Here is a 20,641-nt window from a genome sequence, read left to right as displayed (position 1 = left end):
TTTGCACAAGGACTTTTCACCATCAAGCTTGGAAAGTGGACGCACTCTCATTCAGTTGGAAAATGCTAACAGTATATGCCTTTCCTCCACTACCCCTTCTCACAAAGGTACTTCTGAAAGTCAGGATGGAGAGACCCCGAATGATACTCATTGCCCCAGACTGGCCACGCCAGCACTGGTACCCACTATTAAGGAATATGGCCCAGGGCCCACCATGGATTCTTCCGCAAATTACCCACCTGCTCACACAACAAGACAATCAGATTCTACACAGCCAGCTCAAAACCTTAAACTTGGCTGCATGGCAAATCACCTAAGCAACCAACCAGCTCCTGTCTGTCAAGCTGTTATGGAAGTTATGCTGGAGGCCAGGAGGCTCAGCACCAGGAAAGCCTACTCAGACAAATGGAAAAGGTTTTGCGCCTGGAACCAAGCTAAAGGCCAAAATACCCTTCAGCCTGACATACCTCAGATTCTGCAATATCTAACTGAGATGTTAAACAAAGGACTTGCTTTTTCATCTATTAAAATCCAAGCCTCAGCCATCTCTGCTAACTACAACACGGATCCTCCCTTAATTTCACATCCACTCTTAAGACAGGTTCTCAGAGGGGCCAAGAACATTAGGCCTCCTAGGAGAGCACCAACACCTACTTGGGACCTCAACTTTGTTCTGGAAAAACTCACACTACCTCCTTTTGTGCCAGCTTTCTCAGCTGACTTAAAGTTTATATCATGGAAGACTGCCCTGCTGCTAGCAATCACTTCAGCTAGAAGAGTTTCAGATCTTCAGGCACTAATGGCAGTAGAGCCTTTCCTCATTTTTCTTCAAGACAGTTTCTCTATGAACTAATCCCTCCTTTATGCCTAAGGTGGTATCCAGTGTGACTCTAAATCAAACCATCCATTTACCCACCTTCTTTCCAAATCCACAGAACAAAGGAGAAAGACTCTTGCATTCCTTGTACATTCATGGGCAGCTACGTTACTACTTGGATAAAACTAAGATTTTCAGAAAAACTGACCAGCTTTTTGTATCCTATGCTACAGCATCACAAGGAAAGGCCATCTCAAAATAAACCATTTCCAAATGGATAGGACATTGCATACGTTTTTGCTACACCCACCATGGAAAACCAGTTCCTGCTACCATAAGACCCCACTCCACCAGGGCAGCAGCTACATCTACAGCCTTCCTCAGGGGGGTGCCAACCAAGGATATTCTGGAAGCTGCAACTTGGAGTTCAGTTCACACCTTCACCAAACATTACCACTTACCACTTTACTCTGACTAGAGCTGGCTTCGCCACTGTAATTTTGCAGGGCCTTCTTGCCTCCTCTAACCCTGTTTGACTCCACCTCCCATCCTCAGCTTTGGGATTCTACCCAAGTGTGATGACTGCAGCAGGGTAACACGATGAACATAGTACAGTTTTGTACCTACCATAAATGTAGATGTTCGAGTGTATACCCTGCTGCAGTCCAGGTTACCCTCCCTCCATCCCCTCTGAACTAGCTGAACTTATCTCTACCACTCCATTCTATTCTTCCTCTGTGGTGTATTTGCTTGTGCCTAAGGATTTTGTGAAAGTGGCGTCAGATGCTTCTGATATACCCCTGGCGCTCTGACGTCAGGGAAGAAGCTACAGCAACCGACGCCAGACCAAGACTTTGGAATTCTGGCTGACTGCTGGACCGCCTGACGGCAGGATAACCCAAGTGTGATGACAGCAGCAGGGTATACACTCGAACATCTACATTTGTTGTAGGTACAAAACTGTAGTTTCTATTCTAAAGTATTTAAAAAGTTCTTCTGAGAACATATTCGTCATCAACATGTCAAAAAGATAAAATTCAATCCCATCTAATACTCCTTTTAAGATAGTATTATTAATCTGTACATATGTTTCATCATCAGACAGTAAATTCATCATTTGCTCTATATAAAAATTTTTATCCATGACTAATGCCTCCACCCTTACCTGCTTGTCTAATTACAATAGATTTCAAGTTGCGTAGTTCATTTAATGCAGCCATTTCATCTCTGCTTAAGTTATAAAAATGTTTTGGTCTGTCATGCTCAAAAACTTCACGTATCTCTTTTTCACAAACAGATATAAATGATTCTACCATAGGATGTGGTTTAGGTATAAAGCTACTAGGTTTCTTATAACAATTAAATTGCATATCATCTGTATTTTTAAAAGCTGTTTTAAGAGTCAGTGTCCTACCGAATAATTTTGGTTCTTTTATTAATTCAACCATCTCAGTTTTCTGTGCCTGTATAAATGATAAACCTCTATTTAAAACTGCTAAATGCACACCTGTTCAAATGAGAGGTTCACTACCAACCCCTCTGATTCCTGCTGTGGGTGTTTATTCCTGTTTGATCTGTTGCTGTTGTCTGGTTGTATCGTACAGGAGCTTTCCAACCTCTGCTCCTCGATCTGTTCTTTATTGGGAGATGTGTGTTTAGTACAAACGGCTCGATGGTAGTCCCGTTAGTCTCCCTCAATTTCATTGAAAAAGGAGGTAAAGGGCCTTTCTTAGTTATTATTAACTGTGTACTTAATGTTTTTGCATACTACGGGGTTCCCTGATGGTGTTCTATTTGATTGCTGTTTCATCGTACCAGTTTGTGTGGGCGTTTCTCTTCCGGGTGATACATTTCCTGTATGTGCCTCTTCTCTCTCAGTAGGTTGATGTGCATGTTCATCTTCGTGTTCTGGTTGGTTGATTTTGCAGGTTCCTATTTGTATGGGATGGTTTAAACCAAGCAAACACCGCCCCTCTTTGAAAATCATGCATATCACGCTGCAGTTTCTTACTCTTAATGTTCTGTAATCTTTTTTCATATTGCAGAATGTTTTCATGTAAAGTATCCATTTTGTCAGCTATTACTTCCGTACTAAATGTGGCATATAGTTCATCTTGTAATTCATTTAATTTGGTTGCCAGTTCTTTTTCTTGTAGTAAAAAGAAATCTATAAGTAGGTGCATATAATCATAGCTAAGTTGCAGGTTCAGGTGTTGCCACTTTTTTAGTAGTTGAGGAAATTGATCTCCATATGTGGGCATAGTTTGTACCCTTAAACCTCTGGGTACTATTTTACATCACAGTGATGCTTCTGTGTGGAACCGCTGCCACTGCAGCCTTTTGAACTTGTAGAGTTTGTTCTCAATGTTCCTATACTTGTCTCGAAAGGCCATACTTGTTTCTTCATTAATATCCATGGAGCAGTCTTCAGAGAACACAGGTTTTAGCACCAGAGGGTTATTATCCATAACCAAGATATGATTGAATCGTTCTTTCTGTATACAAGTATTAGTTATGTCCATGTAAACCATTCGGTTCTGTATCGTATCCTTCTGCCATGTCTCAGTCTCTCTCCCAACTACACACCAATTTAAAGAAAATGCCTAAGAGGAGGTGACATAAAAAACAGAACAGAAGAATCTGAACAAAAGTGGATAATAAAACTGGATGCTGATAAGCACCCAAGTATAAATGATGCAGTATCACTTAAACCTTTCCTAAAGGCTCGACATCTGAAACATTAAACAGATGCTGATGCCCTTGCATGAAATTATTTAAATGTATCCATGCTTTATGCAGTATGTTGCCCTTGCCCTAAGTCTATATTCCTCTTAATTGAATTCAAGCGTATAGTAAATAATTTAATTTTTGCCTGCCAAGATGGTCAAGACTTTGCTAGGAGGTTTTTTATATTTTCATGCATAATGTATAATCTGTGTTGTTTTTAAGATATAACCTGATACAATGTAATGCCAATTGCTAATAAGTGTTGTTTTTTTAAAAAAGGTTTTACTGAAAGGAATCTTTATGTAAATTACTTGCACCTTTAAGTAGGTAATTGTGACCAACTGCAATGTGCTAATAGGTAAACCTTTAAAATGCTTGGTTAGATAGTTTGACATTGTAATACAGTCTGAAGAAGCGATCTGTGTAGATCACGAAAGCGCTTACTTTTTGTTTAATAAAAGGTAAATCTGTCGTGGAACTCTGCAACAACTTTATTCTGCAATTTTGGTACTCTGTGTCGTCGTCAGAGTGAACTCAGTACACTGTCCATTTTCTTTGCATACATGCACTATCAGTTCTCTGCACTTCCTGTGGCTTGTCCATTGCGCCTAGGGTATTCACAAAGTGCCTAGCTCCAGTCATTGCATTTTGCAGGCAAATAAATATTCAAATATACCCATACCTGGATGATTGTCTAATTCAGGCAGAAAGCAAGGACATGCTGTTAAATCATCTGGCATTTGTAAAGAAACTGCTAACCTCACTGGGGTATTATACCATAAACGAAAAGAAGTGTCATCTAGTACCCTGCCAACAAATTGTATTTCTGGGAGCAAGCTTGAACACAACTTCCCAGATGGCTTACCTCACGCCAGAGAAACAAGTTTATTTGACAGCCTACTTCAAACTTCTGGCCACAAAGACCCAGCTTTCTGCAAGGAAAATCCTGCAAGCCCTGAGGTTCATGGCCTCTTGCATCCTACTCATTCCATATGCAATATCGCATATGAGGAAACTACAATGTCATCTAAAAAGCCTATGGTGTCAACATTCTTAGGACCTGGAATCAATGATTCCTATCATTCCTTGTATAAAGACAAAGTTCCTTTGGTGGGCAGAGGCCTGCTACCACAACAAGGGATTGCCATTCACTCTGCCCCCTGCCGCCCAAACCCTAACAGACGCATCAGACTACGCATGGGGGGCTCACTTGGCAGGGCAGTGCATTCAGGGCAAATGGAACCTGAGTCAAATGCACCTGCATATCAATCAAAAAGAAATTTAGCTTTACAGAGTTCTCCGACAGCCTTCAAGGACCACATTCTTCCAGGACAATTATTGGTAAAGACAGACAATATTACTGTTATGTGGTACATAAGCAGTGAGGAGCCCACTCTTAGCCTCTCTGCAGACTAGCCATGGCTGTGGAACCCAGCCTTGAGCTACCAAGTGCACCTACAAGCTCAATTCCTGCCAGGCAAGCTGAATTCACTGGCAGATGACCTAAGCAGAATTCTCATGGACCCACACAAGTGGTAACTGGAACCAAAGATATTCAACCTTTTGAGAAACAAATGGGGGAACCCAGAGAGAGACCTGTTTGCCTCCCCTCAGAACTACCTGTTGGGCAAATTCTGCACAAGGACTCCCCACAGACAAGCTTGGAAAGTGGATGCCCTGTCCACCTGGGAAAGCCTCTCAGTTTATGCCTTTCCCCCTCTGCCTCTCCTCTCAAAGGTTTTGCTAAAGATCAAACAGGACAAACCAAGGACAATACTGATTGCACCAGACTGGCCACGCCAGCACTGGTACCCTCTCTTGCGCAGTATGTCACTGCTGGAACCATGGCACCTGCCTCAGACCCCTTCCCTGCTGTCCCAGCAGGAGGGCCAGATTCTGCACCTCCAGTTTCAAACCCTGAGCCTCGCAGCCTGGCTAATTACCCGAGCTCTCCAGTAGCATCCCACAGTAAGCAGGTGCTAGATGTCATTCTGGAGGCAAGGAGGCCTAGTACTAGAAAATCCTATGCTGAAAAGTGGAAAAGATACTGTTCCTGATGCCAGATTCGGGGGATGGGCACAACAGTGCCCAGTTTACTGCATATTCTTCAATACTTAACAGAGATGCTCCACAATGTCCTTTCCTTCTCATCAATTAAAAGTCATGCCTCAGCCATTTCAGCACATTGTAATACTGAGCCACCCCTCTTCTTTCACCCCCTGCTGAAACAATTCCTCAGAGGTGCCAAAAATTTAAGACCACCCAGGAGAGCCCCTACTCCAGCCTGGGACCTTAACTTTGTGTTGGAAGAGCTCACTCTACCAATTTTTGAACCAGCTGCAACTGCAGAGTTGAAATCCCTGTCCTGGAAAACAGTCTTCCTTCTAGCCATCACTTCAGCAAGAATAGTGTCTGAATTACAGGCCCTCATGGCAGTGGAGCCCTTCATCATCTTCCATGCGGAGAGGGTGTCCCTCAGGACCAATCCTTCCTTTATGCCCATGGTGGTATCCAGTCTGGCCCTTAATCAGTCCATTCATTTGCCAACCTTTTTTCCTAATCCACAGAACAAAGGAGAACAAATACTGCACTCTTTGGACGTGCCCAGACAACTTGGATTTTATTTGGACAGGACTAAGCCTCTCAGAAAAACTGAACAGCTTCTAGTTGCCTTTGCTGCAGGGGCAGAGGGGAAGGCCATTTCAAGGCAAACCATTTCTAAGTGGATAGGCCATTGCATTCATTTCTGCTATAAGCACCATGGAAAAGCTACCACACAGGGGATAAGATCACATTCCACTAAGGCTGCATCTACTTCTACAGCCTTTCTCAGAGGTGTCCCTACCAGGGACATCCTAGAAGCTGCTACCTGGAGCTCTGTACATACCTTCACCCAGCATTACCACTTGCATATTTTTTCTAAATCCAGAGCTGGTTTTGCCACTGCAGTCTTGCAGGGCTTAATAGCTGGTCGTCGTGCTCTCTAGCTGCCTCCACCCTTCCTTAGCTTTGGGAATCTACCCAAATGTAATGACTGCAACAGTGAAACACTAAGAACATAGTACAGTTGTGTACACTTACCATAAATGTAGATGCTAGAGTGTATTCACTGTTGCAGTCCTGGTTACCCTCCCTCCAGCCTCCTGACTTCTCTTGGCTATACCTTTCTTCTTCTTTAGTGTATTTCAGCTTTCTGGTGTATTTGATTTTTGTTGGAGGTGTAACCTTATATGTAATTGCTTCCATTATGGGAGCACCTGGCGTCTGGGGCAAGAAAAACTGATGTAATGGCGTCTGCTGCATGCTTTATACCCCTGACATTGAAGAAGAGACCGCATCCGACGCAGGACCCAAGACTTTGATATTCAGGCTGGCTGAGGGCTACCTGCAGGCAGATAACCCAAACGTAATGACTGCAACAGTGAATTCACTCGAACATCTACATTTATGGTAAGTGTGCATAACTGTACTTTTATCCTTCTCCTTCATTTGTCTAAGGGCAATCACCACAAGTTACCCCCCCAGTGGACCTGCTCACATAGCACAAGGGGACTCGGATACACCCACGGTGGAAATCCCTGCACCTCACCCTGTGGCTGATAGGATTCTGATCCCCTTCAGACATCTATACAGTGAGGAGGTGTTCAATGTTCTGCAGGAGGCCTGGAAACCTAACACAAGAAATCCTATCACTTGAAGTGGAAAAGGTTTTCTATTTGGTGTCACAAAAGACAGTTGGACCCGCTAGAAAGCGACATTCCTCTAATCTTATTTTACCTGTGTGAACTAATGCATACAGGACTGGCTTACTCATCTTTAAAAGCACATTTGTCTGCAATTTCTGCCTGTTTACCTCTGGATCCATCCCTTGCATCTAGACTTCCAGCTAAACTTTTTCTCAAAGGGGTACTACACTTCAGACCCCCCAGGAAACCTTTCCCCCTCCCTGGGACCTTAACTATGTATTAGAGAAACTTACTTTAGCCCCCTTTGAGCCAGCAGACAAAGCCCCATAAAATTTTGCATGTGGAAAACTGTTTTGTTGGTAGTTCTGACCTCAGCCAGAAGGGTCTCAGAGCTACAAGCTCTTATGGCTACACCACCCTTTTTAGTCTTCCACATTGACAGGGTGACTCTCGGGACCAATCCATCATTCACGCCCAAAGTAGTGAATGACCCATCTTTGAAACGGGCCATTCACCTGCCTACCCTTTTCCCCAATCCGCAGGGGAAAGTAAGAGAGTACTTCATTCCCTAGATGTCCACAGGCAGCATAGGATGTTCATCGTGTTACCCTGCTGCAGTCATCACAGTTGGGGTTATCCTGTCGTCAGGTGGTCCCGCAGTCGGCCGGATTTCCAATGTCTTGGTCCGACGTCTGTTGCTGTCGCCTCATCCCTGACGTCAGTGCGCCAGGGGTACATATACTGCAACCGACGCCATTTTCTTCAGTCTTTCTTGCCGGGCGGTGCCCGAAGCAGAAGCAGTTCGCAAGTGCCGGTCGGCCGACTCCTGAGATTTTCACATTCGAATTTCAGACCGAAGTCTTCTATAAAGCTAAGTACCCCATTGGGGAAACTTTTCTTGCCTCAGACCGATGTCAGAAAGTTAACAATTGTATTTCTTGTGGGAAGCAAATAACTCATAAGGATTTTCATTCTTATTGCATACCTTGCCTAGGCCCTGATCACGACGTCACTTCTTGTCGTTTTTGTGCTAGATTTAATAAACGTACTATTAAAAGACGATTTGATTTCGCACAACACTTTTTTGGCAGAAATTTTAATTATAACATGCCGTCGGAGCTACCGACTACTGGCGTGCACAAAAAACGCAGGGATAAGGATCGACAGCCCAGGCCTAAAGCTGATTCCGAGGCCTCAGTTGATCCGGTCTCCGGTTATCAATGAGGCTCCGATGCAGCCGCTGACTACCGCAGTTCAGGAACCCGAGACCGCTACGAATATTTTGACGGAATGTACTAGGCCGACACAGCCTTTTACTTCAGGCCCTACAGGCGACTTACCTTCCAAGGACGTCGGTACTTCTGAAACGCCATCGCCTAATGAAGGCGTTTTCAGACAGACGACTCTTACAGTCAAAACGTTTTCCAAATCCAAGACTCCTTCCAAACCAAAAAAGGCTTCACTTCAATCTCCTGTTCAAGGCCCTATGCCTAAGAAACAGATGCTCAAGATAGCTGAAGATTTGATTACTCTTGTCAGAGGTTCTCAGCCTCCTCCTGACAAAAGGCCTAGACAAGAGGAAGAATCTGCTTCCTCTGAACAACTGTCTATTTCTTCGGATTCCTCTGAGGACCAAGACTTTTCCTTCTCTCCTTATGAAAATTCTGATGCTGAGGACTATTCCCTCAGCTTCCCCTCCAGAAGATTACTCTTTTGGGGAAACTTTACACACTATGAGGGAACATTTTCACTGGGAAGGTCAGGATTACTCTGATTCCAAGAAAAGGCTCAGAGAGTTTCTTTTACTCCCCCAGCACAGGCCTCTAGCCATCCCTCCTGTTTTGGACATTGTGGATGATGTCTACTTAGAATCCAGTTTCAACCCTGACTCTTTGCCTCCTGCCCCGGCTAAGCCTGACCGATACTACAGAGTGCCTGATTCCCACAAATTTCTTTACAAAAGCCCAGTAGCTGACCCAGAGACTATCTCCCAGGGTCCTAAGGGGGGTAAGGCTTCCATGGCTAAAAATCCAGTACCTTCTGAAAGGGATTCAAGAGCACTAGACAGATGGGGGGGGGTTAGAGCACTAGACAGATGGGGGGGGGGAAGGTTTACACCTCAGCCACTTTAGCTTTGAGAGCTCTAAACTGTCAATTTCATATGCTTAAGTATCAGCAATTTCTGATCTCTCAATTAAAACAAAAGATAACCACACTCCCTCAACAATCTGAATTGAAAGTAGTACAGGAGTTTTTGCACGCCACCGAGCAGGTGGGCAAACATACCTTACAATGTGGGTTTGATTCTTTGGAGGCCTCCTGCAGAGCAGCTGTCACTGGATCAGTTATACGTAGGCATGCCTGGTTAAAGGAACAAAGTCTGCCTGATCATGTTAAAGCAAAACTACTAGATGCTCCCTTACAGCAGGAAGTTCTTTTTGGTGTTAAAGCAGAAGAAGTTTTAAAGAAAATGGAAGATAGGGCAAAATCAATGCAGACAGTCAAAGATTTCCTACAGGTACAACCCCCTCGCTTCAGCAGAAACTGGCCAACAAAAAATTGGTCCTTTCCAGCCACTGACAGGCCTCAGAGGGGTAAATGCAGGCGCCCAAGGGGCAGAGGACAACCACAAGCTCAGTATAAACCTCGCCAATGGGGCACTCCAACCCGGAAGGGAGAAGAAGACGGGTCTCAACCCACCAGAAGGCAAACTGAATGACTTGCACCTCAGCTGGCCAAGCAAAGCTCTTTTGTCAGCCCCCCTGGGGGGAAAACTAGCACTGTTTGCACACAACTGACACATGGTCACAAAGGACAAATGGGTCCTAGACATAATTTTACGAGGATACAGATTCCACTTTCACACCTTGCCAATAAAAAGAGGAATGCCAAACCTGCCACAAAATCAAAGGGCAGAGGCTCAAAAACAAATTACAGCTCTCATGGCCATGAGAGCCATTCAAAGAGTACCAACTCAAGAACAAGGTCAAGGATTTTACTCAAGACTCTTCCTAGTACCCAGAAAAGAAAATGCTTGGAGACCAATTCTGGACCTTTCAATTCTAAACACTTATTTACAAGTTCCCAAATTCAAGATGCTAACACTACAGCAGCTACTTCCCATGTTGGGCAAGGAAGCATGGCTGGTAACGTTGGACCTCAAGGAGGCATACCTGCATGTCCCTATCAGACAGAGTTGCAGAAGATACCTCCGTTTTATTGCAGGTTCAACCCATTATCAATTCTCTGCACTGCCCTTTGGCTTATGTACTGCACACAGAATATTCACAAAATGCCTGGCACCAGTAATTGCATACTGCAGACAGAGGAATTCAAATATATCCATACCTGGACGACTGCCTCATCCAAGCAGAAAGAAAAGGCATTCTCTTACATCATCTGACTTTTGTGAAGCATCTCCTAAATTGTCTGGGGTACACAGTAAATGAAAAGAAGTCAAAACTAGTACCCTCAAAAAATGACATTCCTGGGTGCCAGATACCATTTGCAAAACTGCATATGAGGAAATTACAATGGTACCTAAAAAGCGTATGGTCTCAACACAGCCACAGCTTGGACACACTGATATCTCTCATTCCCTGCCTTCCACAGGAATTTCTATGGTGGGCACAGGCATGTCACCTCAACAAGGGTCAGCCTTTCACCTTGCCCCCATCCAGGCAAACTATCACAACAGATGCTTCAGATTATGCCTGGGGGGCACACATGGCAGGGCAATGCATACAAGGCCTATGGACTGCAGAACAAAGAAAACTGCACATAAACCAAAAAGAGATGCTAGCTGTACAGAAAGCTCTGACTGCCTTCAAGGATCTACTACAGCCTGGACAACTGGCAATAAAGACGGACAACACCACAGTAATGTGGTACATAAACAAGGAGGCACACATTCCTACCCGCTTTGCAGGCAAGCAGTAATCTTATGGAACATAGCTCTGGCCTACCAAGTTCAGTTACAAGCTCACTTCCTGCCGGGACAGAAAAGCACATTGGCAGACTACCTAAGCAGAAACATCAAAGATCCCCACGAGTGGAAGCTAGACCCACAAATATTTGCAATGATAACTCAAAGATGGGGCCTACCAAATATAGACCTGTTCGCCAGTCCTCAAAACTACCAGCTGACAAAATTTTGTACAAGGACATTCCACCATCAAGCTTGGAAAGTGGACGCTCTCCTTCAGTTGGAAAAACCTGACAGCATATGCCTTTCCTCCATTACCTCTTCTCACAAAGGTTCTTTTGAAGGTTAAAAAGGAGAAACCTCGAATGATTCTCATAGCCCCAGACTGGCCACGCCAGCACTGGTACCCGCTGTTGAAGAGTATGGCTCACAGCCCACCATGGATATTGCCTCAAATACCTCATTTGCTCACACAGCAAGACAAGCAGATTCTACACAGCCAGATCAAAACCTTAAACCTGGCTGCATGGCAAATCAATTAAGCAGCCAACCAGCCCCTCTTTCACAAGCAGTGCTGGATGTTATTCTAGAAGCCAGGACGCCAAGCACCAGGAAGGCTTACTCGGACAAATGGAAAAGGTTTCTGCTTGGAACCAAGCTAGAGGCCAAGACACAACTCAGCCTCATATGCCTCACATTCTGCAGTATTTTAGCTGAGATGTTGCATAAAGGACTTTCCTTCTCCTCAATTAAAATCCATGCTTCAGCTATTTCAGCTCACTACGACACAAATCCACCTTTATTTTCAAACCCACTACTAAGGCAGTTCCTCAGAGGGGCAAAAAACATTAGACCACCTAGCTCCTACACCAACATGGGATCTCAACTTTTTGTTCTGGAAAAACTAACACTACCTCCCTTTGAACCAGCTTTTTCTGCAGACCTTCAGTTCCTATCTTGTAAGACTGCCTTGCTCCTGGCAATAACTTCTGCTAGGAGAGTTTCAGAATTGCAGGCACTTATGGCAGTGGAACCTTTCCTCATTTTTCATCGACAGAGTTTCTCTACGAACTTAACCCTACCTTCATGCCTAAGGTGGTTTCCAGTGTAGCTTTAAATCAAACCATCCATCTACCCACTTTCTTCCCCAATCCACAGAACAAAGGTGAGAGACTCCTGCATTCCTTGGACATTCACAGGCAGCTTCGATATTACTTGGATAAAACTAAGGCTTTCAGAAAAACTGACCAGCTCTTTGTTTCCTATGCTACAGCTTCTCAAGGGAGGGCCATATCCAAGCAAACCATTTCTAAATGGATAGGCCATTGCATACGATTCTGCTATACCCATCATGGGAAACCAGTTCCTCCTACCATTAAATCCCACTCTACCAGGTCAACAGCTACCTCTACAGCCTTTCTCAAGGGGGTTCCTACCAAGGAAATTTTAGAAGCTGCAACTTGGAGTTCTGTACACACATTCACCAAACACTATCACTTACCTCTTTATTCTAAGTTCAGGGCAGGCTTTGCCACTGCAGTTCTGACAGGGCCTCATTGCTTCCTCTAATTTCTATAATGCCTCCACCCTACCTTAGCTTTGGGACTCAACCCAAGTGTGATGACTGCAGCAGGGTAACACGATGAACATAGTACAGTTTTGTACCTACCATAAATGTAGATGTTCGAGTGTTCACCCTGCAGCAGTCCAGGTTACCCTCCCTCCAACCCCTCTGATCTACTGACTAAATCTTGGCTATACCTTACTGATGTATTTGCTTATAGCTGAAGGGTTTTTTGTGTCTGTACAGTGTTCTCACCTTTTGGTACTAATTTGAATCACCTTTTTGAGGACACCTGACATCTGGGGCAAGAAAACTGAAGAAAATGGCGTCGGTTGCAGTATATGTACCCCTGGCGCACTGACATCAGGGATGAGGCGACAGCAACCGACGTCGGACCAAGACTTTGGAAACCTGGCCGACTGCAGGACCGCCTGATGACAGGATAACCCCAAGTGTGATGACTGCAGCAGGGTGAACACACTAACATCTACATTTATGGTAGGTACAAAACTGTACTTTTTACCTACATAAAACCAAGCCCATTAGGAAATCAGGCTTAATTGTTTGTCTCCTTCCACCCCACAGCTCTGGGGAAAGGGGTGATCAAGCAGACCATTTTGGCCTGGATCTCCAGGGCCATTTCTTTCTGCTACCTTCACCATGGGAAGACCTTGCAGGGCAGTGTCAAAGCCCACTCCACCAGAGCAATGGCCTCTTCTGGAGCCTTTTTTAAGGTGCTAGATACCAACACCATACTTGAGGCAGCCACGTGGCACACCTTCACCAAGCACTATAAGCTGGACCATATCTCCAGAGCCAGGGTGAGGTTTGCCAGAGCTATCCTACACGGATTCCTAGGAACCTCTTCTGGGCCACCATCCAATTCTCAGTGAGCTTCGGCACTCGCCCAAATGTAGAATACTGCAACATTGGATTAGAAGGACAGAGGAAAGTTGTGTAAAATCTTACCATAGCCATAGATGTCCTTCTCTTCCATGTTATAGTATTCCTTCCCTCCCTCCTTCCCCTCCTATCAGGATGCACTTGCTCTCCTGGGTGACACTGGACAGGCTATGCCCTCATAGGACTGGCTCCAACTGAGGCTTTTTAGGTTTTGAGGGCTGGTGAGTGCAGACGTCACATTTATGGCCCATGTTCCTGCTGCCACGTCAGATGTCTGACACACCTAGAGGGACTGAAAATCTTTGGAATCCTGGCCAGATGAACTGAAAGGAAGAAGGAAAAACCCACATGTAGAATACTGCAACATGGAAGAGAAGGACATCTATGGTTATGGTAAGATTTTACACAACTTTCCTTTCTTGTGCTTCTTGAGCAAGAGCCTTCTTTGACATGCGCAATAAATTGTTACAGGGTCTTCTGCCTGTCACCATGAGAGAATATGCCCCTCCTGCTTCAGTTTCTGGCTAACCTTCTAAGAACTCTGTGGACAACCCTAACTCTTATAAGGAAAAAGGTAAAAAGATAAGGAAAGGGCTAGAAAGACCTCTTCTAAACCTTGTGGTCTAACTGCCAAGGTTGTCGGGTCCAGTCTCTGTCTCCATTTCCTACCCCCTTAACAAGCAGAGAACTTCCCAATGTCTCACTTAGTCTGAGGAAGATAGCAGCCGTAGAGGTTTTAAGGCCGCTAGAAAAACGATTCTTCCAGGAGATACTGACACAATAGCTTGAGTCTTCAGTCTATTCAGGATTCTTTTTGGTTGCTAAGTAAAACTGGGACTTTGAGCCCATTCTGCTTTTGGCCATCTAAACCAGTTTGTAAAACGGACAAAATTCCAGATGTTCACAGCTCAGTCCATTTTACTATTTCTGAGAGAGTATAACTGGATGTCCCTTATGGGCCTGTAAGACTACTGTTACCACATGAAGATAGCAAGGCAGTCCAGGAAGTTCCTCTTCTTTTTTTGGAAGCCATTCGCTTTCAGTTCAGGGCTCTGCTCTCTGGTTTCACCACAGCCCCCAGTGTGGTCACCAGATACGTAGAACTGATTGCAGTGTTTCTCAGGCTGCAGGGGTTCTAGGTGTTCCTATGCTTAGATGACTGGCTCATAGCCATTTTCATGAGGGAATTACTTGTTCTGGCCAGGGGCTACTTGCTTCAGCATTGTCTCTGACTACGTATTGGAGGCAATATGAAGAAATCCCAAATGACTGTGGTGTAGATGATGGAATTCATAGGGTGCCAGCTGGACACTACTACTCAAAATGCCGAACTCCTGGATTCCAGAGTCCTCTCCATGTGTCAGCAGGCTTTTGGAGTTCTGTCTTGAAAGCCCCATGTAAGGTTAATCCTTCATTTATTGGGGTATATGGCTGCTATAACTTTGGTCCATCATGCTGATTTCCCCTTGAGGGTGTTGCAGTGGACTCTGTCCAGTGGTTCATGTATCAACACATGCAGTTTCCTGTCAGTCTAACAAGAATATGCAGACATTCTATTCACTGGTGGTTGATTTCCGTGCTGATCGTTATAGGTACTCTCTCCATCTTTTCACCTTGCAGGGCCACAGTGAACACTGACACCTCTCTCTTGGGGTGGGGTACATTTTGAAGGGTAGACTGTCCAAGGCACGTGAACATCTTCAGAAGCCAAACTTCACATGCTGGATATGAAGGCGGTCCTCCAAATAGTGCAGGCCTTTCAAGACTCTCTTCCCAGGGGTGTGAATTTTGTCCAGACTGACATATCTGTAATCTGGTGCGTCGGCAAACAAAGGGGAACCTGCTCATATCCGTTATGTCAAGATGCTGTGAGGGTATGACAGTGGGGGTTGATTTCCCAGTGCTTTCTAGTGGCACTGTATATCCCAGGGAGAGCCAAAGTATCAATGGACAAATTGATCAGGTCCATTTTTCTGCATCATGAGTGATCTCTGTCAGTGGTTACCAAGATCTTCAGACACTGAAACCAGACTTGGTGTGATCTTGTTGTGACCTCTTTCAACACTGAATGAGCTGCTACTTGGCCTTGATTCTGCATGAGGGACAGTCACTTAAAGATGCTATGACCCACACTTGGGTCCCCATATCTTCTGTACACCTTCCCACCTTTTCCTCTCATAACAAAGTTCCTTCAGAAAGTGATTTGGTGCAAAGTGAGAGTGATAACTCCTCGCCCCTTTTTGACTTTTTTTCATATTGTTACCCATTCTTTTGCCTTATCCGAAACACCCTCCCTGGGTGCTGGAACCCCTTCCAGACTTTTCTGACCCATCCAGTTGCATCATTCAGGCATCAAAGCCCTGAAAATAACTACTTTGGTTCTCAAATTCCAGTCATGGCCAGAAATATCAGGCTTCCTTCCTTTTCTACTCCATTGCTTGTCTTTGCAGAAACCATCCACCAAAAAAACTCTACAGAAGTTGGTGGAAGAGTCTTGCAGTTTGGGTCTCCTCCAAAGGTCTAGATCCTCTTTCAGCTCCTTTACCTTCAATTTTGCATTTTTTTTTTAGCAGGCTTGCCTTGAAGGGTGTGAGTTATTCTACCAAAGTGCAGCTGGCAGCCATTTCTAACTTCCATCTGTGGGAAACCAGATCCCTGTTGCTTCATTGAAATTGTCTAATGTCTTTTTACAAGGGACTTTAGACCACAGTTGGAGAGACCCAGTGCCTCCTTGGGTCATAACCTTGCTGCGCCAGACCCTGACTAGACCTTCTATTGTACTAGCAGCTTCAGTGGAACTCCAGTTTCTGTCCTGTAGGTCTGTCTTTCTGATGGAAACCTCGGCTGGTAGAGTTTTGGAACTGCAAGCCACCTTATCTGGGTTTCTCTTTGAACCAATCCTAATGTTCTTCCTAATGTGGCTTTGGAAGCTGTCCTGAGTCAGACTGTTAACTCTATTAACTTGTCAGTATTCATCCCAAATTTTTTGAACAAAGGAAAATGTACATTACATTTGCTGGATGTTCGCCAGTTGAGATTTTACTTGCGTTATACCAGAAGTCTCAGGAAAACTGGTGTACTTTCTCTCCTTTTCCAGGAGCAAATTAGGAAATGGTGTTTCTAAAGTCACAGTGTGCAGGTGATTATCTGATTGTATTATTTTTACTTACAAAGCAGGGAGACATTCTCTACCTCACAAATCTATAGCCCATGCTAGAAGAGCATTTGCAGCATCTGCAGGTTTCACTGTCAGAGTGCCAGTAGATATTTCTGCTCTGGTTACTTGGCCTACCATTCATACTTAAGTTTACAGTGTAGGTCCTTTCCTTTGGTTCCACCATCCTGCCAAGTATCCTTTCATGAGACCTCCCTGGAATTCATAATAGCTGGGGATTCTGTCCCATGAATGAGGCATTAGATAAGAAAATAATACTAGATCCATGTTGTCTTCCATCTGTCTCCGCCTTCTTTCCCTCCACCCCCCTTACCAAATTGTCGCATGCACGACTGTCGATTGACCATATTTGACCAGAGCCTTGTCTTAACTACAGTTTGAATTTTGGCCTTCTCCTGCAGTCTTCCTTTTTTTTTCTCTTTGGAAGTAGTGATATATGTGGGATGTAGGCAAGCAAATTCTGAGGCACTGTAGATCCGAAGGGAATTATGGGTAGAAGGGAGGAGTCTGAGCAGTGGATACAGAAGTCTAAAAATTGACAATGTCTGATCCTTTTGTATCTCATACCCATGAGTTGAAACTGATGGAAGAAGACCATTCAGATTTAGCATTGCAAGTGCATGACATTCCTTTAATCCTGCTTGCACATATTAATTCCTGGAAATCTGGGATAAAATCTTTTTAATACAGCATACAAATTTGGATTTTGTCTTCCCTACATAGTAGATTTATCTGGCTGAAAGGAGGTGGTTGTATCTTGTATGTTTTGCTTTTGCATATTTTTGCAGTCCGTGAGAATTTTGCCTAATTAGAACTAACTAGTGAGCACTGTTTGGAGAAAGTGAGTTTACCCACTATGATTTGATGGTTTGACATTTATTTTGAAGAAACATCTACCAGAGGTACTTATTGAATCAGTTGTTTATATTTATCTGGGTCTCAAATTATGTCTGGTTCAGCAGAATAAATATAAGGACCTGAATTAAATGTCATTTAATAACAGTTTAATTTTCACATTTACAGACATTTTCCAGACAGGCACTGCAACCCAAGTTGCTTTATTGCACATGGTATAATTGTACACCAGCACTTTGATTCAGTGTTTCGCATCTTTCTGCTTTTGTTTTCAGTTGTAATGACAGTGTACTTTAAAATAAAGATTCAGGAAGGTTAGAATGCACTCTCGAGTACTCAAGTTTTCATTTTCTTTGCTATTTTTATTTGGGGTGCACTGCATATCCATGTGTTCGTAACTATGTAGATGTAAGTATAGATATAAAATATTTATATAGATAGTACTTGGTTGCAGTAAATAAAGATTTTGCTTGCACTGTATGATCTTAACTGCACAGTCTTGTAACAGTTTAACTGAAAAAATTTCCTCCATTTTGTAGGAGCCTTATACATGTCATCACTGTGGTAAACAGTTGAAATCATTAGCGGGAATGAAATACCATGTTATGGCAGATCACAACAACAAGGTAAAAATCTAGACTTGTAACAATGTATTACTTACTTTTTAGAGGGAGTAAATCTTGTTTACTTTAGTCTTGTAATGAGACCTTCTGGTAGGACTGTGCAGTAGACATTAGGACTGTTCAACATCAAGGCTGTTTTTTTCTTCTTCTTCCTTGGCTGCCAGTATGTTGCTTGGGTTTCTATTTCTTCACTTTTTTGTTACTGCAGTATGTGTTAAGTCATTGAAGAAAGAGCATCTCCAGGCTGTAAACTATTTCATTGTTTTACAGCAACAAATTCCTCCCTTTCACAATTTTACTCCCTGTTTGAAGTCAGAAGTTGCAGTTAATACCTATTTTTCCTCCTCCTGTTCACCTAATGTTTTGCTAGTACCCCACCCCATTCAGCATACATGCCTTCGTAAGGCCTCTCTATAAATCTGTAGCTCTGCCCTTAGTAAGAATGCAGCAAAGCTGTATAATATATAAAATGTGATTTTATTTCATTGATTATACAACAGGGTTGTAAAATGTGTGCTAAACATGTAATTAAATTTGCATTTCAGTATTGCAGTTGCAATAACAATTGATACTTTTGTCACGGAAGACCTGACTTCAAGAATTTCACCAGAACGGTGGGCTTGCTCCTGAGCTGAGTGGCAACAGCCAGCACCAACTTCTGTTCTTTCTGACCAGAGTTCATATTGCAGCTGAATTCGGTGTCATCAGTCTAACAGCTGTTTGGCCTATACTCTGAAGTTACCAGATAATTGCCATATTTGGGGGAGGGGTGTTTAGAACAAATAGCGTCAGTTAACATACTAGATAGGATGAATATCACTTGCATGTTTGGGTTATATTCATCCAGGAAAATGTATTTAAGTGCACCCCCCCACACACACACATGCATGGAACTGGTGTGCAAGGAATCCTGTGGTCATAAAGTGGAGATCCAGTATTCCTGCCTGTAGCCCCTTGACCCAGGGTGGAATTTCATAAGTTAGAAATATAAAAATTAGTTCATCTCCTTTCTGGCCCTAAACTGTAATGTATCTGGCTAGGTCTCTGGGGTGAACTGTCAGCTTTGGGTTCCTGTAGATTGAGGAGAGGCAGCAACTTTTTTTTGTGTGTGGGGGTTACCAAAACTTAGAACTTAAAGAAAAAAAGCTTTTAAGACACATTGTCCATTGCTCACAGTAGAGAATTGGGAAATAAGGTAAAGGGAATTGAAAGACCACCAAAAAAGAGGAAGTAGACACATTTTGGAGGAGTATCTTTTAAGATCTTATCCATTTAGAATCTTTATGTTCCACAGAAAAAGTAAAAGAAAGAATAAGAAGTTTAAAGGTGAAATGGGATGAAGTAACAGCCAGAGAGATTGAGACAAAGTTGAGAAAAGCCTCTAATTGGAAAACCCCTGGCTCAGATGCAGTACTTAACTTTTGGTTAAAAGTGTTAACATTTTCGCACAAGGATTTAGCCATGAGTAAGAATTATATACACACCCCAAGCAGACACCATCGTGGCTAACAGGCAAAACAGTGCTCCTTCTTAAGAGTTAACCTGCAAGCTACCCTAAAAATTACAGACCAATAACTTGCCTTCTGACGACGTATAAACTCTACATGGGAATTGATGCTGACAGTTTATAGTCATTTAGAAGAAAACTCAATTATGGCAATATAACAAAAGGGCATTAAAAAAAGTCATATGGAATAAAGGATCATTTGTTTTTAGTCATACTGGAGAACAGCAAAAAAAGGGAAGAATTTAAGTATGGCATGGATTGACTTTAAAAAAATCATTTGATAGTATCCCACATTCATGGATAAAAGAGTGCTTAAAATGTATAAGATAACACCCTACACTGATTGACTACATTGCAGTGACCATGAAACAGTGGCAGACCACTTTGCAATTAAACCATGATAAAGGACAGATTATTATCCCAGGGATAAAAATTCAGTGTATGATATTCCAGGGTGACTCTCTCACTGCTGCTATTCTGCCTTGCCATTAATCCATTAAGCTGTTTACTTAACTTAGGCCATGGCTACAATTTGTCTCTTAGAAAACAACAAAGTGTAAAGACTTCTTATCCTCTCTGTCGATAATTTAAAACTGTATAGATCATCAGATGAGGAGCTGAAAGCACAGCTGCAGGTTGTCAAAACTTCCAGATATAAGAATGTCATTTGGTCTTGATCAGTGTGAAAAAGCGCCCTTTAAAGGAAAACTGCAGTACCAGGAAAACATCAGTTTGGGACATGAATGTGGTATAAAAGAACTTGAGCAAGATGGGGTGTATAAATATTTGGGAGTTGAAGAAGGATCAACAGTAAAACATGAACAAATGTGAATAAAACTTAGTAAGGAATACTTTAGAA

At 43.3% G+C, this 20,641-nt stretch overlaps 1 protein-coding gene across 1 annotated transcript in view; it reads left to right on the top strand.

The window, feature by feature from the left end:
* The window catches only part of ZNF512 (zinc finger protein 512), a 1,352,022-nt gene that overhangs the window by 439,104 nt on the left and 892,277 nt on the right, over window positions 1–20,641 (top strand). Inside the window, exon 5 of the mRNA XM_044075342.1 lies at window positions 18,192–18,278. Coding sequence (XP_043931277.1) covers window positions 18,192–18,278 — 87 coding nt within the window. The remainder of the gene's footprint in view (window positions 1–18,191; window positions 18,279–20,641) is intronic.

Source organism: Protopterus annectens, chromosome 6.part1, assembly GCF_019279795.1.
Source record: "Protopterus annectens isolate FY-2018-M chromosome 6.part1, PAN1.0, whole genome shotgun sequence".
Lineage (NCBI taxonomy): Eukaryota > Metazoa > Chordata > Ceratodontiformes > Protopteridae > Protopterus > Protopterus annectens.
Note: the sequence above shows the minus strand (reverse complement) of the source record. Positions and strands in the feature narration are given on the sequence as shown.